A 23436-nucleotide genomic window follows, 5' to 3' on the forward strand; every position below is an offset into this window, starting at 1 on the left:
AAACCATGTCTCCCTCTTGCCCCATATGAGGCGGGTCGGAACTGAGAAAGCCAGTGCTGCTGTGGAAATGCTGCAATCTCAGTGAGAAATTGGACTTGAAAAGCAGCTACTTTTCAGTGCAGGAAGATGGAAAAGAAGCCTGTCTGTTGTTCTCTGGGCCTGAAAGATTGAAGATTCATTTCAGTCTTTCTGGTCAGGAAGCTTCAATGGGCCCGGCCCAAGCTCCACGGGTGGTAAATCGGTGTTTGATCCACAAGTTTTCTGCAACCTGACAGATAGTATGAGCTACAGTAAGTGTCCTGGAGTGAGGTCTGTACAGCTGTGAGAAGAAAGCCAACAGGAATCTGCTCTTTTCTCTCCCCGGCTCTTTGGTTCCCTCCACCACCTTTGTTGCTGCCTGTGTCTCTCCTAAGCTCTCATTCTGTGTCACTCTTCATTAGATTGGACAGAAAATGTTACAGATAAAGACTGTATCAGGAGTGAAGCAGGATGGAAAGTAAGATGGAGCTCAATTAAAAAACAAACACAAAAACAAAAACCTTGCTGAAGATGAGTTGAAAATTAAAGGTAAAAAATATATAAAGAAACAGTTCACTTGGAGCAAATATCAGCAAACAGCAAATAGCAGATTTGGCTCTAAGTTTTAGATAACAGAAACTAATAAATAATTTTAAAATAATTAAACACAATTAAGAATTGAAAACACCAGAAAAGAGTAAAACACCCTTTAAAAAGCAGCTTTGGGAAAAAAAATCAATGAAATTAATAGAGATGAGAAATATAATAACCAAAATTAAAAAATCAGTGGAGGTGTTGGGTATCAGATGAGATACAATTGAAGGAGCAGAGGCAATTTCTTGCATGAATCATAACAAGCTAAGTAGATGGAAAATATGAAAGAATAGTGAACAGTTGCAATAATATCTAACACTCCTGTGGTGCTTCTATGTGCCCAGTCCTGGTCCAGTTGTTTTACATATACTAGCAACATTTGGAGGAAGATACTATTATTATTCCTATTTAGCAAATAAGATGAAATAGAAATAATACTAATAATGATAATAATAAAGCACAGTGTATCCAAGGTCATGCAGATATGGAGGCATGAATCCCACACAAGAGAGACCATGTACTTAACCCTGTGAGATGTGGAGTATGGGGTTCTTGCATATGTAGGATAGGTGTTCCCACACACACTTGCTACATTATAGAAAGAAATAATAGAAACAATGTGGGAGAAGTGTTAAGAGATTATTCTCAGAAGAAAGGTAAAACTGTGACTTGCATACAGATATGTAAAATGAACACATTAAAGAATTTAATCTACTCATATGACACAGGGAACTAGGCAAATGCTAGAGTCAGTTCAAAGGAGAAGTCAAATCAGGACAAATTTATATAGAGTAAAGGAATGTCAAGATGAATTTAAGTAGACACAAAACTTGTTTATCTATAGGGTGCAGGGAGGCAAATCACCACCTGTTAAATCATGACCAGAAACACATAATTTATACATCTGTTAATTGCCTACATCTTACAAAGAACTGCAAAATAGCTTAAATACAATAACAGACCTAGAGTAGCTCACCCAGAGCTGTGTGCTATAGAGGATGCGGTTTTCCATTGAAACACAACACTTTTTTCTACAGAGGCCATGTTCCAGAAGAATGGCTGAGAATTTGATGATATAGATGAAAAATATAAATCCTCAGATTCAGGAGATACAACAAGTCTGAGGAAAGATAAACAGTAAGAAACTAGCCCCTAGACATACTGTGGTAAGTGCTGCAGAATACCCGAAGCTAAGGCGATCCTAGGAACAATGAAAGAAAAAGGTAGCTTACTAACAAAGGAAGACAGTCAGACTGACTGCAGACCTTTGAGAGGCGACAATAGAAGCCAGAAAGAAGAAAAGAGTATCTTTTAAGTACTGGAAGAAAATAATTGTCAACCTAGAAATCTGTCCCGAGCTAAACCATTCTTTACATGGTGGGCAAAATCAAGGCATTTTCAGGAAAACAATGCCTAAAAGAGTTTACCATGCAGAAATAAATGACCAGAAAGAAACTCCCAGAAATACTAGTATTAAAGAAACTCCCAGAATATGCATTTAGGAGCAAGGTATGAGAAGGAAGGGTGAGTAAAGCAACTGGTGAAAATGCAGGTAAACATAAATAAGTTTGAACATATGTAATGATGATGATGAACTTGAGGATATTAAAAACAAAGTGCTGGAAAATAGTAACATGAAAAGCAGTGCTTGGATATAAAATAGTCAGCTGTAGTGGAGTTGTTCTGGCAGAGCATAGAGCTGTCTGAGTGAAATATACGTGTTAAAAATGTAAGAACAACCGTCAGAAGCATGAGAATAACATGTTCAACATCCAAACAGGTAGGGGGCGAGTGGGGCAGGGATAAAGAAAACGCGAGATACCTAAAGAAAGGAGGAAAGAATGCAAACAAAAGAGATAGAAATCTAAAGCACAAAATTAAATAGAAAGAAAACCAAGCATTACAACTGATAAATTAAAAGTAAATGGATTAAGCAGCTGTTACAAAGACAGGGATTTCTCAGCGACAGTTTCTTTAAAAACTCAACTATTGGCCATTTGGGTGGAACTAAAGCCTAAGTATGCGAGAGACAAAAAAAAGAGGGAAAAAGATATACCTGATAAACAGGAACCAAGATACAATGAGAATGGCTATGTTTACAACAGAATAAACAGAACAAAACACCAGTGTGTGTTGACACATTATAAGGAAAAAGTACAATTACCATTAAAAGTCATGTCATCATGATAAAAAAGAACATTTCTAACTATATATAACCACTTTCACATTCACCTAACAAAAGAGCTTCAAAACAAATGAAAACAATTGGCAGATAAATCCATAATTGTGGTAGAAGATTTTAATGTACTTCTTTCAGTAATTGATAGTTCAAGAAGGGAAGCAAGTATAAGAATATAGAAGTTTTGAACTATACAATTAACAAGCCTTAGCCAATATATAGCGATAGATATAGCTATAGATAGATAGAGATAACTGTAGATAGAGAGGCAGATAGACAGATATAGAAATACATGTAACCTTGTTCTTCTGAAAAATAAAGATCTGGGGAACTAAATATCCAAATGTGAATAAAAAACTGTGTGAATGTGTGAGCGCATGTTTGTGTATATGAAGGGAGAAATGCATAGCATTGAATGCTTACATTAGAAAAGATTTAGAAAGGAAAATTTATGAATTAATTACCAATCCAAAGAAGTTAGAAAAAGTAACATTAAGTAAATAGAAGAATAAAGAATAAAGGAAGAATAAAGATAAGAGTAGAAATTCATTAAACAAGAAAAATAAAATAGAAATCAAGAAGGAATAAGTTTATTTTAAAAGGAGCTAATAAAATGAACACACCTCGGGGAATAATCATCAAGAAAATAAAGAAGACACAAACATTTATTAGCTGTAGTTTATAGGGGCCGGCCTGGTGGTGTGGTGGTTAAGTTCGAATGTTCCACTTCGGCAGCCTGGGGTTCACAGGTTTGGATCCTGGGCACGGACCTACACACCACTCCTCAAGCTATGCTGTGGTGGCATCACACATACAAAATAGAGGAATATTGGCACAGATATTAGCTTAGCAACAATCTTCCTCAAAGAAAAAGAGGAAGATTGGCAACAGATGTTAGCTCAGGGCCAATCTTCCTCACCCCCCAACCCCCCAAAAAAGGGAAAGAAAAAAGAGTTTACAACCATAGACAGGCATTTTAAAAATAGGATATTATGGACAACTATATACCAATAAATTTGGAAATGTAACCAGAATTTATTTTTACTAGAAAAATATAAGCTGATTCCAGACAAAATAGAAAAATGGACAAGAAAATTGAATCAATATATGTATTTTTAAAAGTAGACTTTATTTTTTTAGAGCAGTTTTAGGTTCATAGCATAGCTGAGTGGAAGGTACAGAGATTTCCCATATATTTCCTGTTTCCACACATGCAAAGCCTCCCCCATTAACAACATCCCCCATCAGAGTGGTTCATTTGCTACAATTGATGAACCTACAGTGACACATCATTATCACCTAAAGTTCATAGTTTACATTAGGGCTCACTCTTGGTGTTGTACCTTCTACGGATCTGAACAAATGTATAATGTCATGTATCCATGTCATGTATATTTTACTCAAAGCAGACAGCTCTATGCTCTGCCCGAGCAACTTCAGTACAACTGAGCATTCTACCTCCAAGTACTGCCCGAAAATCCTCTGTGCCACCCCTGTTCATTTCTTCTTCCCCTCAACTCCTGGCAACCACCGATCTTTTTACTGACTCCATAGTTTTGCCTTTCCCGAATGTCATTGAGTTCGAATCATACAGTATTTAGCCCGTTTAGACTGGCTTATTTCACTCAGTAATATGTAGTTAAGGTTCCTCCATGTCTTATAGCTGAATAACTCACTTTTTTTTTAGCGCTGAATAATATTCCATTGTCTGAATGTACAACAGTTTATCCATTCACTATTGAAAGACATCTTGGTGGCTTCTAAGTTTCAGCAGTTATGAATAAATCTGCCATAAACATCCATGTGCAGATTTTTGCATGGGCATAAGTTTTCAGATCCTTTGCATAGATACCAAGGAGCAGGATTGCTGGATCATATGGTGAACATATGTTTAGTTTTGTAAAAAACCACCAAACTGTCTTCCAAAGTGGTGGTACCATTTTGAGTTCCCATCAGTAATGAATGACAGTTCCTGTTAATGCATATCCTTGCTAGCATTTGGTGTTGTCAGTATTCTGGATTTTGGCCGTTCTGATAGGTGTGCAGTTGTGTCTCATTGTTTTAATTTGCCTTTCCCTAATGACATATGATGTGGGGCATCTCATCATATGATTATTCGCCATCTGTATGTCTTTGGTGAAGTGTTTGTCAAGGCCTTTGGCACATTTTAATTGGGTTGTTTGTTTTCTTATTGTTGAGTTTTCTGAGTTTTTTCTATGTTTTGGATAACAGTCTTTATCAGGTATCTCTTTTTCAAATATTTTCTCCCAGTCTGAAGCTTGCCTTTTCATCCTCTTGATCAATGTTTTAAAAAAGAAATTTGAAAAGATGAGTTTTACAGGCAAGTTCCACCTACATACAATGTCATGTATGAATATAAATGTATAAATTTTAACTAAAATATTAACACACTACATCTAGCAATAATTAAAAAATAAATCCTAACAGAATACAAGTTTTGTTTAACTTTAGAAAAATTCATTTATATAATTCATCCTATTAACAGAATGGAGAAAAATCATATGATTATCGTAGTAGTTGGAGAAAAATCAATTGATAATATTTAACAGCAATTTATGAAGCAGAAGAAAACTTATCTAACCTGATCTAAGGTCTTTACCAAAAGCTCGTTTAATGCTGAATCATTAGAAGTTTCTATATGTGGAATAAAATATGGATAGCCATTGTCATCACGCTTAAAAAAACCTTAATGGTATGAATTTAAGTAGCAAGAAAAGTAAAAGAATAAAATATTAAGGATTAGAAAGGAATAAACTAAACTACCATCATTCATAGACTATATGAGTTTTTTCTATTAAAAAAACCCTTAGACACTATCTAGACTAAATATGTTGGATATAAGCATAAAAATATCAAATGTATTTCTTTACTCTTGCAAGACAAACAGTAAATGTAATTAAACAAATTTAATTTCCAATATGTGTAGGTGTTAAAAAGTAGCAACAGATAAATCTAAGAAAGACCAAAATAAATGATGAGTTGTATCATATTTATTTCTGGGAAAACTCAATACTGTAAAGATGTCAAGTTTTCCCAAACTACTCTATAAATTTAATGTGATTCCAACTAAAGTCTCAACAGGGTCTTTGTGGGACTGGAGAAGAGGATCCTAAAATTTACACTGATGAATGAGGGGTCAAGGAGAGCTAAGACAATTCTTAAATGAAAGAACAAAGTTGGGGGACTTGCTCTGCCAACTACCGATATTTCCATTATGTTGTATTGATTAGGAGGATGTTGTGCTGGGTCAGGGATAGTCATGTAGCTCAAGAAACGCAATAGGGAGCGCAGACACTTGGTACATGCTGTGATAACGTTATCCTGTCTTATTTATTACATTGTTACAATCCATCCAATGTTACATACAATTTTTATAGTAACATCCATGTTATATGCAATTAAAACACATAAATTGGTGGATAAAGGGCCTTGAATGGATTCCTGTGGAAGCCTCCGGCTGATGCCAGCTGTCTGCCTCCCAGGATCTCTGACAGGTAGCAATGACCATGAAATTTCTGTTCTGCTCAAGACGTTTTGGACATGGACTGTGACAGGCCACATTGCTGGTTGCAGACCCTTAACATTTTAGAATAAACTTCAGAACCAAATCAAAATATCCAGAAAGAGGACTTATTACTCTCTTTTGAAACAAAACTTGTCTATTCTGAACATACTTTTTTCCCAGTGAAATCAAGGCAGACCCTGTATCAGTGGTGTCTTAACATGTGATTGGCAGCTTTTTTTTTTTGCCTTCTTGAGAGATTTAAAATAAGTGACACCTTAGATCCACTGTCTTTTGAGATAGATAACTTCCTCTTTTCTACTCATTTACTTTGTTACCCTCCAATATTTTAAATTTTATTATTTCTTTATTGAAATATAATTGACATGTAACATTGTGTATGTTGGCACTGTACACCGTGTTGAGTTGATACACGTATATATTGCAGTGTTGTTACCACCATGGCATTAGATAACACCTTTATCGTGATACATAATCGTTAGTTTTTTTGTGTACTGAGAACAGTTAAGATCACTTTCATCTTTTCTGCTCTTCCCTCTCCCTGTCTTTCAAGGTTGAGGTGAGCTCGGAGGTAAGGGGACTGACTGCACGTGACACCTTATCAGTTAGAGTCCTTATGAGCCAACATATAGTGTCCTCTCTGCAGCAGCACAGTGTACCTAGATCTTTTTTTTCTAATTCTTCGGCATTACCTGGACACAGTCTCATTTGGTGAGCATATGTCCTGTAGGACTTAGTATTTCTGGCCTTCGTCAATGGCTGGCTGCCCTGTTCTCTCTCAGGGCGCTGACAGCTGGACTCTGGAGCCAGAGGACTCTGTCTTTGAGGGTGATACAGTCACTTTCTCTTGCTTGCCTTAGGGTTGAGCCCCTCCATGCTTGGTGATGGGAGTTAGTGCTGCAGGGCCAGCTGAGCAGGAGGCTGTACCGAGGCTGGGATCAGAGGTCTCTGCTCCCAGGGGTGGGACCAGGCACTGTGTGAGACCCCAAAGGATGGGAACAGGGAGAAAACAAGGACCAGACCCTTAGGGTTGACCTGTGTCCTCCTGGTTCTGCCTGCCTATGCCATCACTGACATCAAAAAGCACAGCTTGTCATCCCATAAGTATTGGGCCCCTGGGTCCTGCTGGCACTGCCACCCTCAGTTTGCTCCCAAGCCCCCATTCTAACCTTACTGCTTGGGCCAGCACCTCACTCACCCTTTGGTCCAGGCAAACCATATCTTTCATGAGGCCTCCCTCATTCCGGTTTATCTCCGGGCATGTGATTAGACCATGCCCTCTGCTAGGACGTGTCCACCTTCTTTTCCACCTTCGAGAGTTCTGCCCATCTTTAACGACTGTCCGGATCCCCTCTTCTCCTGACCACCCCACTAAGGACATAGGGCCTGCACCCTGGAATATATGAGTTAAATATCCCTCCTCTCCATGGGCAAGGCCCCATTTCCTTTGTCAACCATCTGTGGTGGGGGTGGGTCCAGAGCTTTCCTCACACTAAGACCAAGCTCATCTGTCCATCGCTGGCTGGACAAGGACCGAAGCAGCTAGAGAGGGGAGCTCTTGAAGGAAGTGAAAAAGCCATGTGTTTGTGTCGTCAAGACCTCTGAGGATATCTATCAGAGTCAAGAAAAAATACACATATTAGACTGTTTTCTAACTGTTTAATACAGAAAGTTTCAAATGCACACCAGAGCGGAAAAAGCAGTGAACTGAGTCCTGTGGAACCAGCTTCCATGGTTTTCAGTATCTGCTGGCTGCAGGGTTGCATCATCATGAGGCCTCAAGGTCACAGTCAGCTGGCACCCGTTAGACACCACTATGTGTGCACAGTGCCAGGTCGTGTGGCCACCAGTACTGCTATGTCATCCTCCAGGCCCTTGCAGTGGTATTGGCCACTCACGTTTCACAGGGACTTCATCCCCTGCCTGTTTTCAGACACAGTTTTTAGCAAGAGGGCCCTTTTCCATAGAAACCGTGTCTCCAATCCTAATGGTCAAAACAGATAAAGTGATATTAATACACATTTATTAGAAGAGTTTACTTTGGTATCATTTATGTATAAAATTAATTTACTAATGGGAAAGCACCCTAAAACTGCCATAATGGGTAGTAAGATTTGAATTTTGATAATGATGACAATTTTACAGTACGATTTACCTCAATATTCTGTTTTGGTTGAACCATATTCAGAAATCACTGGATCACACAAGTAAGCCATTGTTAATGGTGACAGATTTTTATCTTATTTTTACCCGTTTGCCTTATGATTTCGAGTCTCTTCAATTAAATTGATCCAAATGCGTAGAGGAAGAGCTTGGAGGAATTGTGTTCTTTTTTTCTTCCAGAATTGAATCACTGATCTAACAGATGGTCATAGTCTTTATTATAAATATGAAGATCAGACGAGAAGAAACACAAACTTAAAATAAGCAAAACTGTGCTTATCCTGTGCCATGCTTTCTGGTGTTGCTGCTACAGTGGTGGGAACATGTGCCAAGTCAGGTGCAGTTTCTGTGCTAAAGTTACAGGCACGATTGTGAGTTCTGTAAAAGAGCAATGCAAAACTGCAGTCTTCCTGGTGACTCACAAGAGGTTCAGATACTTGCACGTTCATGGCAAGAGAAGTTTGAGCTTTAACTTCCCCCTGAAGAGGAGTCAAATGGGCCACATGAATTGATACATTGGTAGTCTCTGAAGAGTTCCAATTTTGTAAATAGTCATTTGAGTGTGTTTGGACTTTTATGAGTTTTTAAAATACAGGGGGAAAAAGATTAGAATCGAATGTTTGCAGAAACCCTGAAGCAGTTCCAGCGGACCTCAGGGTTCCAGAGAACCTGATTTGAAAGATCATGATACTATCCGAAGCAAGTGTGTGAAGGTCCACGTTTTCAGCTGTTTGGTTCCCAGTCACTGTTTATGTGACTCATTAAGACAGTTGGGTACAGACTACAGTCAAGCGTTGAATATTTACATCTTGAGCCTACCTCCTCCTCTCTCTCCCTGGGTGTGCTTGGAAGTAAGGGGGTGGATGTGTCCTTCTGCATTTCAAAGGATTTTCCTTTTATGACAGCTCAGTCTCCCTCCCTTCCTTCTTCCTTTAAGCTTCATCACATTTTTGTTTCATATTTAAACCATGCCTTTCTTGTAAAATTTTTTCCTGGAATTCCTGATTGCCTTTTTTCTTACTTATTAGTATATTTTTAAAAACAATCTGTCTTTAATCAAATCCATGGTGTTTTCTAGCTTGTTATTTCTTCCCTCCATTGCTCTGACTTCATTCCCCTCTCCTCAGAGATGCCTCATATCTTGCTGTAATATGGACCCCCTCTTTTTAGGTCCACTACAGAGCTCATCATGGAAATCCCTTTTTCTGGATCTCCGGGTTTAGTCTAAAAGTTAATTTCTTCTTTCTCAGTATTCACCCTCATTTTTCTGGAGCTCATCCTCAAGTCCATGACCAAGAAAATATATGTGGGAAACAAGCTCCCTGAAGCCTTAATGTTCTGGAAAATGCCTTTCTTTGCCTTCAGGCTTGAGTGGTTTCTTTCAGCTCTAAAATTTCTGTATGTAATTTCAGTAATTCCCTCCCTCCAGCTCTTCCATTGTCTCTGGAGCTTCTGTCTCTGGCCTTGTGCTCTGAGGCATTCATCATTTCTGTGCTACATTTCACCTCTGTCATTCTTATCACAACTCCCACCCATTTATAAAAATTTATTTCACAAATCATATTTTTAACTTCCATATTGCTCTTTGTTTTTCTAAATGAAATGTTCTCTTGAATGTTTCTGAGAATATTAACTTAAGAAGTAGCTTTTCATTCCTTTCATTGATTGTTTCTTCTTGGAACTTTTTTTGTGTGTCTAGATCCTTGATTGTGTCTCTCATGCTGAAGGCTGTTCTCAAACATCTCATGCTTCTGAGGTTCCCATTCAGAGGACCTCAGAAATAGAAAAGGCTGCCTGAGGCTCTGGAGAAGTGGGCAGCCCTGACCAGAGGTCCCCCAGTTGCTGAAATGAGGGGAACTTGACTCTGTGGTGCTACCACCTTGACTGGCTGCCTACAAGTTTTCTTGAGGCATGTATTTTTATTTACATGTAGGGCTGTTTTTTAAGGATACCCAGGATTTGTTTTAATCAGGTGTAGTAAGACATGCGGACATGGAAATGACTGTCATGAAGGGAAAAGATTTTACTTCTGGTTCCATAGAAACAGGAGGCACAGCTTGCCAGGTGAGGCCGCATCAGGAAGCACCGGAGTCGGTCAGGAGGTAGAAGGAGTGAGAGGGAAACGTGGGCAAGAGCCTTTATTGTGGTTCCACAAGAAGGAATAGGTGACGTCGGGTACACAGGGTTAAGATTGGCTAGTGGGAATGATTTCAGTGGGCTCTGGGGCATAGGGGCTGTCCCTAGTTGCCTGTACCTGGCCCTGGGGTGATTAGGGCAGGTGGATGGTGGCCCAGACTGTGAGAACCCCATGGAGGAGGTGGTTGGGTGGTTGGAGTATGGGCTCTGGATGGGTTGGTTTGTATTTGACAGGTGTGCTCCTGAGCGAGTTGTTTACTATCTCTAGGAATTGCCTAACCTGGGTGGGTGAGGGGACAGTCCCTCCAGGGTGAGCAAACGCCCCAGATGACAAAGTGTCAGAATACAGAAAATAAAAGACATGGGTAATAAGGGCTGTTGCTCTTGGTTTTTTTACTTCGTGTTTTGTGTCCTCCGCCTTTATTCAAAATGGTCACTTCTGGCTACAGTAGGTTCTAAACCTGGGCAGGGGAGTTGGGATAAGGTGCATTCATCTAAAACTCGTACCTAATTCTGCTCTCTCCACCTATCTTCCTTCCCATCGTTGCTAATCAGGGAGCCCAGTAGCCCTCAGCGGCTCTGCTGGCACCCAGCCCCTTCCTGCCCCTTTCATCTTCAGTCACTCAGGATGTATTTGTTAAGCACCACCCAAGCCGTGGGCCCATTCAAGAGGCTGGGACTAGAGCATTGAACACAGTGGGTAGAAATCCTGCCCTCGTGGGGCTGCTAGAGTGGCCATGTGCTTCCACCCACTCTGTATCTCCTACAAATTGACTGAAATTTCTCATCTGCTGATGTCTTCCTAAATTGTCTTCAGGTTTTGTTTTTTGTTAAGAACTTTGTTTTATATGCATATGAAAAAAATCATAGTTCCTGAGCAGTGGGGTGGACACTGGCCAATTCCAATCTGTGTCTGAGAAGATCTCCCAGGTCAACTGCAGCTGATACTCTCAGATCAGTGCTGACCCAACCATGAACAAGAACCCCTCTCAAAGCTGCTCAGACTGTGGTGACAACAGACCTAAGGGCACCAGGAAATCCACCGCCTGGCAGTGCTGGCTTACAGAATCCTTTTCCTGTTTCCAGTGCTGATGAGCGATTTGATGCCACATTCCACACCAACGTGTTAGTGAATTCTTCTGGGCATTGCCAGTACCTCCCTCCAGGTAAGATCCACATCCTTTGTCTTCCTAAATTAGATAGTTTAAGCCAGGTCGGAGTACTAGTCTGGACAGTGCTTACATGAGCAGTGGGCCAGCTTGGTGTTCTGGGCATCCTTTGCGTCTGTTCACACCCACCTCCTCCTGCTTTCTTCTCTCTGCTTACCCATATTTCCTGAATGTGACAATGACATCTTCATCCTTTTTGTCTTGGGGTCATGGCTCAAGCTGTCTCTGTCAACACATGGCATTTGTTCTTATTTTCTGCCATACATTCTTTAAAGGTAATCCACAACTAAAGCAAATCTCCCTCGTCAGGTAATTTCTTGCTTTCCTTGCACCCTGCAAGGCAAACACCCCAAGGCCATTTATTCCTCCATTTCAGTGCACCATTTTCCTTCCCACCAGATTGGGTATCTTGGCAGGTGCTGTTCTCCCTGTGTTGGGGGTGAGATGTTGAACTTGCTGGGCTGGTTTCTTGAGTGTGTGCATTAAAGAGCATGGGATGTTTGACACAAGATTAAGTGGTTTCAAAGGAGGGTTCATTAGTCACTTATTCCTGAATGAGCTTCTCTCCTCCTTCTCAACCAGTTGATGGTTAACTGTTTCCTGGGATTGATTCTTTTCCTACCAGCCCATCATTTCTGTGGATTCACAGGGTGCCAGGCTGCTCAGTGAGTAGTCCACACTTGGGAAACAGGCTTTATAGCCTTGAGTCACATGGATATTAACAGGTTTTTAAAAAGCTTTTAGATGATTTTTTACATTTTCTTTTCCAGGATTATCTCCCCCCGCTGCAACTGTTTGGTTTAACTTCCTGCTCCCAGGCAATCTGCAACCACCCCCACCTTGCCACCAATACACACAAAAACACGCCTCTCTCTCCAGCAGTCAGCCGCAGTCTCACGCCTTCTGATTCCTCTCACAGCACACAGGACAGTTGACTGCCTTCTAGGTCATTGTTTATATGCTTGTCCTTGTTAGCACATAAAAGCATCCCATGGACAGAGTCTGTATTTACTCACCTTAGAATCACCACTCATCAACCAGGTACCTGACCCACATGTTGATGAATGAATGAATGAGTGAGTCCTCAACCTGTCAAGGCAGATACTTCCCAATAATGTTTGTATAGATTGAAGAACTCCAGATTTTCAGGTTTTCTATCTTAAAGCATGTGCTTCCTTGCTACTTTTCCAGCCCTTTCTCCCTTCCCCCAGGCCACACATGCTTCTTCCTAACAGGTGGCCCCTTGCAGCCTGGGGCTGTAGAATGTGTCATCCATCACACATACAGTTTTTTTCATGAGGCCTGTAAGTTGCAGCTTCTGTTATGAAGGCTAATGACCCCCAGTCATCAGGGTAGGAGAATATGTTGCTGAAGATTGTTTTGAAAGTTGAGGCTATTTTCAGCTCCAGGAGCACCGCTTCTGACCGCTGAGCTGTCTGTGTGCAGCAGCCCCCTCTGAGGTTCTGTTCCTGTATCCTGGCCTCCGTGGCCCCTGTAGCCTGATCAGGACAGGACACACTTTACTGTGACCCTGGGAGTTTCCGTTGCATTGGCAGGGGCAGCGTGGAGCTGTCTGCCCTGGGGGTGGTGCAGAACTGATCTGGGATCCAGCTGTGCCCATGCAACTAAGCACAGGCAAAAAGAATGTTTCAGGTATAAGCTAGGAAATAGAAACTGGATTAGGAAATGACTTTTTTTTCCATTTCATATTTTTATTTTTAACAGCTTTATTTTGGTGCAATTCACCCATTTTAAGTGCATGATTCAATGATTTTAGTAAATTCACAGAGTTGTGCCACCATTACCACAATCTAGTTTTAGAACATTTTCTATCACCCTGGAAAAATCCCTTTTGCCTGTCTGCAGTTACTCTCCACCCTCACTGCTAGCCCCAGGCAACCACTGATCTGCTTTCTGTCTCTGGCTTCTCTTCCTCTGGTCATTTGATAGAAATGGAATAATACAGTTATGGAGTTAGATTTTCTAGAAGCAATATGGGTTTGGGGGGACCCAGCCCATTAATGGGAGGGCAGTGTTTATAATGACTTCCTGATTCTGATGAATGCTGGATATAATGCTGCAGATCATATTTAAGAAACTTGAGGGGCAGGAAGTTTACTGTCCTTTCCCAACTTGGCTCTGGGGAGGGGGTGTGTGTTTGCAAGGCTTCTGAGTCCCTTCCTCCATTCATTCTTTCTTTAATTGCATGGCAGAAATTCACAGAGCGCCTGCCCTGCCCCCACAAGCACTGGAACCCTTAGCTATTTGTGCCTTCCAATCCTTCTCTGGGCAGAACAGAGTAGACGGGCATAAATACTGGAATGGGTTCATCTGGTCCCTTCTTGGTGACCTTCTAGGAAATTCACTTCCATCTTGTCCTAGTCTTGGAGTCACTCTTTTCAGTGGAAACTCTTTGTGTCCAAGCACTATTTCTTCATCTTAAACCTACCAGTCCTTGTTTTGTTCTCAATCTAGAATTCAGACTAGTTAAAATTTTCCTCTACATGTATTTCTGGATAACAAGTGTTTTCTCAATTTTTAACCTAAGGAAAATGCCCACCCTGTTCCATAGCGAACACACACACACACACACACGTACACACGCACTTTTCAGATTTTGTTTCAAAGCTCTCCATTATTTTTGTTAACTCTGAGATTTTTTTTACATTCGTTACTTTTCTCTTATTATTTAGAGTGTGAAGATGTGCATGCATGGTAAGAGCAAGTTTACAGAACTTCTGATTTTCACAGAAATCCTTCAGAACAGTCTGCAACAGAGCATGTCAGTGTTGTCTTTGAATTTTAAAAGGCAGTGAAGCTTCAGCTGAGCTTCTTTTCAGAGATTTTTCAAAAAAGACCCACCTTGTTCTGGACAGGTCTAGCTGTAGTTTGGAGAATCAGGACAAGCAGAAGTCCTTTGTGGTGACACCCAGTCCAGAGGACCTTGTGCCCACATTGCCTCCTCTGGAAGGGAGCTTAAGTGGGCCAGAAAGATGTGTGCACAAAGCACCGCTCAAGAACACATGCAGACCATCATCAATAATGTATCATTTAACTCGCCAATCTTTTATCATGCTAACAAACATTTTACTCCATGAAGATTAGGCACTGCATCTTAGGAACAGCCTTTGACGATAGAGAACAAAGGACTGCCATGTATTTATTTATGTAAATGATCTTCCCAGCTCTATTGAGGTATAACTGACCAAATTATAATATTCTTAAAGTGTAGAACATGATGATTTAATATGCATATACATTGTGAAATTATTTCTACAGTCACGTTAATAAACATACCTATCACCTCACATAGTTACATTTTGTGTGTGTGTGTGTGTATGAGCACTCTTAAGAGCTACTCCTCGGCAAGTTTCAAGTAAACAATATTATTAACTTCAGTCACCATGCTGCACATTAGATCCTTAGAACTTATCTGCTTATAACTGAAAGTTCATACCTTTTTACCAGCCTCTCTCCACTTCCCCCACACCCTAGCCCATCAACCACCATTCTACTCTTTGTTTCTTTGAGTTCAACATTTTTTTGTCTTCAGATTCTACATCCAAGTAATACCATACAGTATTTGCCTTTCTCTGTCTGGCCTAGTTCACTTAGCAAAATGCCCTCCAGGTTCATCCATGTTGTTGCAAATAGCAGGATTTCTTTATTTTTTAAGGCTTAATAATATTCCATTGAATGTGTGTGTGTGTGTGTGTGTGATTAATACGTATACTTTTCTTTATCCATTCATCCGTTGATGAACACTTAGTTTACTTAGGTTGTTTCCATATCTTGGCTATTATAAATAATGCTGCAGTGAACATGGGAGTGCAGCCATCTCTTTAGATAATGATTTCATTTCCCTTGGATATATCCCTAGAAGTGGAATCACTGGATCATATGGTAGTTCTATTTTTAATTTTTGGAGGAGCCTCCATACTATTTCCATAATGGCCTCACCAATTTACATTCCCGCCAGCAGTGTGAGACGACTGTGTATTTAAAGCACATCTCAGTCAGCTTCCATTTTGGTCTCCTGACTGTTCCCATTGCCCACATAGGCATATTCAAGAGCTCCTGCTACATTGACGTGCGCTGGTTCCCCTTTGATGTGCAGCACTGCAAACTGAAGTTTGGGTCCTGGTCTTACGGAGGGTGGTCCTTGGATCTACAGATGCAGGAAGCGGATATCAGCAGCTATATCCCAAATGGAGAATGGGACCTTGTGGGTAAGCCCAGCAAAGACGTGAGACCAGCAGCCTAGAAAAAAGCTGCTTTATTCCTGCGCCAGGTTAAAGTCTGGGATTTTCCACTCTGCTTTTCAGTGTGAGCATTTATTGAACCCTGCAGCATTCTCCATAATTTCCTGAGAGCTATAGGATGAGAAAGAAAAAACAATTAGAAAATTCAGTGCTTTCCATGAGGAACTTGTGGTTATGCACATTTAAACACAAGTCAGTGCTATTAAAGGCATCGCTACATCATTCGAATCTGCTTGATTCCTAACGTCAGGTTGGTCAGCAAATTGCAGGTGATGGGAACCTATCTATATTTGATGATTTTAAATAGAAAAACAATAATTACATTTATAGTGGGGTGAAGTTTGCAATGCATTACTTATAATCATGGTGTCTTAGTCCATTTGGGCTGCTATAACAGAATACCATAGGCTGGGTGGCTTATAAACAACAGACATTTATTTCTCATGGTTCTGGAGGCTGGAAAGTCCAAGATCAAGGCGCTGGCAGGCTGGGTATCTGGCGAGGGCTCACTTCCTGGTTCATATATGGCTGTCTTCTGGCTGTGTCCTCACATGGCAGAAGGGACTAGGCAGCACTCTGAAGCCTCCTTTATAAGGACAATAATCCCATTCATGAGAGCTCCCCTTTGTGACCTAAGCACCTCCCCAAAGACCCACCTCCTAACACTATCACCTTGGGTGTTAGGATTTCAACATCTATGTCCCCCCAATATGAATTTTGGAGAGACAAAAACATTCAGCCTATAGCACATGTAATTCCAATCCATCAAAAAAAATCTGCCAATTTGTTCAAATATTACTAAAATACCCTTAAATAACTATAATAAACCAGAAAGTGCTTATTCGAACAATGATTACTCAATTTTTTAGCACTTAGCAAACTCCATGGCTATGTTTACATGCTATATCCATTAAAATGAACAAATGGGGGCTGGCCCAGTGGCATAGCAGTTGAGTTCGCATGTTCCGCTTCGGCAGCCTGGGGTTCATGGGTTTGGATCCTGGGTGTGGACATGGCACCGCTTGGGAAGCCATGCTTTGGTAGGTGTCCCACATATAAAGTAGAGGAAGATGGGTACGAATGTTAGCTCAGGGCCAGTCTTCCTCAGCAAAAAGAGGAGGATTGGCAGCAGATGTGAGCTCAGGGCTAATCTTCCTCAAAAAATAAAAAAAGAAAAAAATGAATAAACAGGGTGATTTTATTCAAACAACAGCCTCCTTTTTTCCCCCTTCCCATGGAGGAATCCCCGGTAAGAGAAGTGAGAAGTTCTATGAGTGCTGCAAAGAGCCATACCCGGACGTCACCTTCACAGTGACCATTCGCCGCAGGACTCTCTACTACGGCCTCAACCTGCTCATCCCTTGTGTGCTCATCTCAGCCCTTGCTCTCCTCGTCTTCTTGCTCCCTGCAGACTCTGGAGAGAAAATCTCGCTTGGTAAGTGCCTGGACCTGTGGAGGGAGTTTGGGATGGCTGGAGGGCCCTGCCTTGAGGTCAGCTCTCTAGGGCTCACTGTGGACAGCGGAGGGGCACGTCAGGGCTCCAGGTGTGGAGATATTGCAGGGCCTGCTTAGTGCCTCACACACTGACCTCCTAGCTGAGGGCATCTCCCTGCCACCACAGGCTCCTGATTTAGGCTCTGCTGGATGGCCATGCCCTCCTGAGATGCCAATAGGATCCTCTGATTCCACACAGAGGATGAGAACATCAAAGAAGGGATCAGTTCTCCTCTGGGGGCCTGTGCTTTCTGCCTTCCTGCCACCCACCCTGTTCCTTGGTGGCAACCAACCAGCATCGTTGTGGACAAGAAATAGTATCAACCTGCACTTGTATATTGCCTCACAGGGCATAATTCCTTATGATCATCCAATAACAAGATAAGAAAACTCAGATTTAGAATGGTGAAATGAGTTTCTCAACATCTCACAGAGTTTCTAATGATGATATTTAGTACCTGAAGAAGTCATTCTCAGGGCCAGACCAGTGGCACAGTAGTTAAGTTCACACCTTGCTTCAGTGGCCCAGGGTTCGCTGGTTCGGATCCTGGGTGCAGACTTACGTACCGCTTATCAAGCCATGCTGTGGCAGGCATCCCACTTATAGAAAATAGAGAAAGATGGGCACAGATGTTAGCTCATGGCTGATCTTCCTCAGCAAAAAGAGGAGGATTGGTGGCAGATGTTAGCTCAGGGCTAGTCTTTCTCAAAAAAAGAAAAGAAAGAAAAAAAAAGAAATCATTCTCAAACAACTATCTTCTGATTCTGAGGCTCGGGCATGTTAAATGACTTATCCAAGGTCATGCAGCTAGTAAGTAGCACAGTCAAGACTGGATGCCAGGCCTTTGGACTGCATGTTTTCTTTTTCTTGCTACATCAAACTACCTCTCAATACTAACATAATAAAGAAAATGAGAGAGACTAGTACTAAGTTCAATAATTCATTTTGTGTTGTTCTAAAGGTCTGGCTCCTAAACCTGTCTCCACCAGGGACTCTGATAATGACATGGACTGTCCCCAGAAAAATGCCCATGCCCATATGTACAGAAAACCATGCATTCAGTTTCAGGAAAGCCACAGACCCCCGCCCCCAACGCCTCCCTATTTCTCTGAATCTCAGGTTAGGAACCCAGTTAGATGGACTTTAGGCCCCATCATCTGTTCTGTCTCAGGCGCTGCTGTGTGTTTGTGTTTCAGGAATAACAGTTTTACTGTCTCTTACTGTCTTCATGCTGCTGGTGGCTGAGATCATGCCTGCAACATCTGATTCAGTGCCCTTGATAGGTAAGGCAAGAGTCGGGCTCCTCTGAAAGAGATAGGCTTAGAGAATGCTCAGGACTTCCTAGCACAGGCAGGGAGCAGAAACGCGTCCTCTGGGGCCCTGGAGAGCGTCAGTTTTTGGAGAAATGGAGAGCCCCATTTTCTGCTGTGAGGATATGACTTGCTTTAACTATTCAGAGTGATCCGTGGCTTCTGCTCACCTGGGCACGTGTAAGGAGAGCGGAGAGTCCAGTTTTGTGGTTTGGCTGCAAGGTGCAGAAATGCCCCCTTCCTCCCCTAATTCTCCCCCTCATGCTTGTTATGAGGCCAAAGATTTTACCACTAGAGATTCGTTATTTTCATTTGTCATTGTTTTTCCACAAATCCTTTGCTAACATGGGAGGAGCACACACTTTAACTCTTAGCCATTGTTTTCTGAGATAACTCAATGTCTCTGTATAAAGATCAAGCATGTGAGGAGATGTGAAGAGGACAAATACGTTTTGGCCAGGACAGATGTAAGGCATGGCATTCTGCCCAGGGAGGGACGACAGAAACAGGGGACAGCATCACTTGTTGCCATGTGCCGCCCTGGATTGGAGCAAGTAGGAGCATGTGGAGGGGTGCTCAATGGTGTAGTGGTTAGGATCCAGCACTCTCACCACTGAAGGCAGGGTTCTGTTCCTGATTAGGGACCAGACCTCTAAGCTAGTTGTGAGGACCAGAAGCAAACATCTCCCAATGGGTATTAGGTTTAATATGGAAGTCCCCCTCCCATTTGGTGGTGGTCAGCCTCAGGAATGCAGTCTGTTATTACTCCTGTTGGCCCATTCCTACCTAAAGGCTGTCCTGTGTAGTTAACTAAGGATGGGTAGGAATGGGGGAGTCTTACATGGATACCCTTAGGCTTCAAAAACTAAGAAACCAAGGCCCTTTGTGTCGAACTTCCTGTATGTGTAATACTTTTGCCAGAGAGACTGTTGGTATGAAAAACGTTTGTGGGTGTCATACTTCTCTTACTACCATCCAGAGAGTGAGGAACTACCTTTCAGTTTGATGGTCTGACCCATTCTTTCTACCTTTCAACACAATGCTGCCGATAGAGACTGACAGCAGAAAGCACCATTAATGGGGCAGTCGGCTGGCCCTGCCTTGACTGGTGAACCCGCTGGGAGAGCCTAGGTTGATGCATAGCTTTCGTCTAGAAGGATGGGATGCTGTTGGTCTCTGACCTGTGGTGTTGGGATTTCAGGGTGTCCATTGATCCTGGATCCTTCCATAGGTCATTGCATTAGTCTGCTAGGACTGCCATAATAAAATTCCACAGATTGAGTGGCTTACAGAACAGAAATTTATTTGTTCACAGTTCTGGAAGCTAGAAATCCAAGGTCAAGGTGTTGGAAGGTTTGGTTTCTCCTGAGGCCTCCCTCCTTGGCTTGTAGATGGACACCCTCTCGTCGTGTCCTCACTTGGTCTTTCCTCTCTTTGGGCATCCCTGGTGTCTCTTTGTGTGTCCAAAGTTCCTCTTCTTATAAGGACAGCAGTCAGACTAGATCAGGCCCCACACTGACGACCTTATTTTAACTTAATAATCTCTTTAATGGCCCATCTCCAATGCAGTCACGTTCTGAGGTGCTGGGGTAAGAGCTTCAACATAAATTTTAGGAGGACACGATTAAACCATAACAGTCATGGTTTGGTTCACTTTCCTTCTCCTTCTTGGAGGTCCCTGATGCGAACTTGAAGTCTCAAATATCCACCTCTGGTAGCTCCTCGCAGGTACCTCTTTGTCTCCATGGGAGAGCAGTGAGTTCCTGCCTGCCTGGAGAGCAGGAGGTGTTCTTAACCAGGTGTGTGGCCGTACACTTAGCCTCTGTGCCAGGATGCTTTCTGCTTAGAGCTCAGGCCCCTTGGGCAGACAGATACACTGAGGGTTTAATAGAGTTGCGAGTTAAAGAACACCTCCCCTGTGCCAGGCTTTCTCCTAGACCTTTCGCCCATATAATTGCTAATTCCTGCACCAATCTTACATTTCCATCCCTGGTGTACTGCTGAAGAACCTGAGGCCCAGAGAGGCAGAGCAGCCTGTCGAAACTCACAGATGGCAGCCAGTGGACCCCAGGGTGGGGAACTCTTTCAGATGTTCCATGCTCCTTCTCACCTGGGCCAAGGTAGAGTAATACCTCCTTGCCCATCAGAGCTGAAGCTGATATTCTTAGCCTGAAAAGTCACTGCTGCTAACCTCTTCCTCAGGCTGGACAACTAGCACCCCCTGGTGTTTCTGGATAAAAGGGGCCAGACGCATTTTCCACAATTGCGCCTAAATGTCCAGGCCTTATAAGACAGCCAGGTGATGCGCAGGTTTGTCCTTGTTACGCCCCTGGAGCGCATCTGTGGCCCTTAGTCATCATGATGGTGACCATATCCTCAAATCCAGGTGTTTTCAGTTCTGATAACGATCCATGTGCTTTCTCTTGGGAACAAGATTATCACTGTCCTGAGAGGCCTGTTAAGTCTCAGTGAAGGAGGAGGCAGACAGAGTTCATGAAAGTGCAGTGAGCTAGGCAAGGCTACTCACCAGGATGGGATAGAAAGGCAGATCTCTGTGCTCTGGGCTGGCCTCTGCCTGCTGGTCTGTGGGCGGGGGACTGCAGGCCAGAAGTAGCCCTGCCCTGCTTTCAGGCTTTGTCACCCAGTGTGGGTCTGCCCCTGCCCTGTGATGTTTGTGCCTTGGAGGCCCTGGGTCTCACCTGCATCTGCTTTCTCTGCAGCCAAGTACTTCGCCAGCACCATGATCATCGTTGGCCTCTCTGTGGTCGTCACAGTGATTGTGCTGCAGTACCACCACCACGACCCCGATGGCGGCAAGATGCCCAAGTGGGTGCGTTCCTCCAACCGTCCCCAAAGGAGGCTCCACAGATGATTTATCTATTTCAAAAATCCCACAAACAGCTAGCATTCCTAAACAAATAGCTGTATTTCTTACATGACCTCACCTAGCTGCATCTCTCTCTGCATAGTAGACAGATAGTGAGCATGCTTTTAGGGTCCTGGGCACTGGGCTTACAAACTCACATTCCAGAGCAGGACTCATACACTGACTGTTCATGTATTTTGCTAGCATGGTGTTTTTAAAACTACATTTGCATCTACTCTGGATAACTGTGCAGCTGTTGTAAAGCAACGGACGAGATGAGCACACAGCCACATGGCTGGATCCTCAAAGCAGAATGAGGAGTGATAAGAGTAAGACACAGAGTGAGCTATGCAAGAATATATACATTCAGTACACCTAGGAATGTAATCTAACCAAAACTTATAATGTTAAGTTTAGTAGTTACCAGTGGGGAAGAGGGATGGGATAAAAGAAAATGAATGAAAAATTAATGATTGATTATAATAGTGTGTCGTCTTAGTCTAGGCCACACCTGCCTAGTGCCTTGTGATGTTTGCTGATGCTTGCCCACCCACTCCTTCAGAGTCCTTCAGAGTCCAGGTTCCGAAGCTCTACAACCACCCTCACCTGACACTCAGGAAACCTCGATTAGGGCCGAGCAGGGCCTGGGCTTTCCTCACCTCCCTGTGGTGTAACAAAACCTGGGACAGGGGAGGGCTGCCTCTGCCCGGCCTCTTACTTGGGCCCTGCAGAACTTCCCGTCTTCCTGTCCAGAGCATGTGGCCTGGGGACCACTGGGAGCTAAAGAAACCCTTTCATGCCAAAATGAGCCTGTCTTTGGAGACCCACAACCTTGCATCCAAGTTCAGAAGGGAGTCCAGGCCTCACCAGCAAGCTAAGTGCAGCTGCAGGATGAAAGATGCATTTCCTCAACCTCCAGGAACAGGGAATTCCTAGGCCTTCTAAAAAATATTCATTGTGGGATAATTTACAGTTACCTAAGAGTTAACTTAGGAAAGACCGCTTTAAAAAAAAAACTTGGCTTTACAAAGTTACTGTGTCCCCTTGGGTTCTTTTCCATGGCGAGTTCTTAAATTTAATAAGGACTCTCTCTCTCATAGCTCCTTGCATCAGCAGTAGAGTGAGCTCCCCAAAATGGTGCCACCTCCCACACAGGTCACATCTCTTCAGTGCATGGGCTTGTTTTGAGAAACCCCTCACCTCCTAGCTTAAAAGCTGGGACACATTTGCACACATTCATCTATGTTCTCGTCTGACTTTCTAATAATCCTGATCCACTTTCTGTCTGTCCATCTGTGTGTTTGAAATAGGTAAGACATTTACATGTTTCAAAAGTCAAAATGAAAGTACAATTTTGCATAGAGAAATCCTGCTCCCATTCCTGCCCCTCGCCCTGCTTTCACCACCAATACTGATAACCATTTTAGTTAATTCCCACTTTTTCCTTCTAGTGTTTATTTATGCAAATACAAAAGTATAAACACATCTACTCTCTTATGTTTTGAGTGATGTAAAGATAAGGGAATTAAGACATGAAGACAGAAAACCATTTTTAATGACCTGGTAGCACTTTACTGTTCCAGAAAAATCTTAATTAAGAGCATATGCTAATTATTCACCTCTCAGCACAAGAGCATCTTACAACCAATGGCTACAAATGAAATGTGAAGCTCGGATCTCTCTCTCTCTCTCTCATTTTA

General features: G+C 42.5%; 1 protein-coding gene across 8 annotated transcripts in view; it reads left to right on the top strand.

Annotated features, from left to right (window-relative positions):
* LOC100060521 (neuronal acetylcholine receptor subunit alpha-7) overlaps nt 1–23436 on the top strand; it is a 108354-nt gene that overhangs the window by 78992 nt on the left and 5926 nt on the right. For all 8 annotated transcript variants that reach the window (XM_070268397.1, XM_023651691.2, XM_070268371.1 and 5 more), the window contains 5 exons: nt 11721–11800; nt 15865–16032; nt 17306–17500; nt 18757–18843; nt 21591–21700. In XM_070268397.1, coding sequence (XP_070124498.1) covers nt 15978–16032; nt 17306–17500; nt 18757–18843; nt 21591–21700 — 447 coding nt within the window. In that variant the 5' untranslated portion in view covers nt 11721–11800; nt 15865–15977. The remainder of the gene's footprint in view (nt 1–11720; nt 11801–15864; nt 16033–17305; nt 17501–18756; nt 18844–21590; nt 21701–23436) is intronic.

Source organism: Equus caballus, chromosome 1 (genome assembly GCF_041296265.1).
Source record: "Equus caballus isolate H_3958 breed thoroughbred chromosome 1, TB-T2T, whole genome shotgun sequence".
NCBI classification, from domain to species: Eukaryota; Metazoa; Chordata; class Mammalia; order Perissodactyla; family Equidae; genus Equus; species Equus caballus.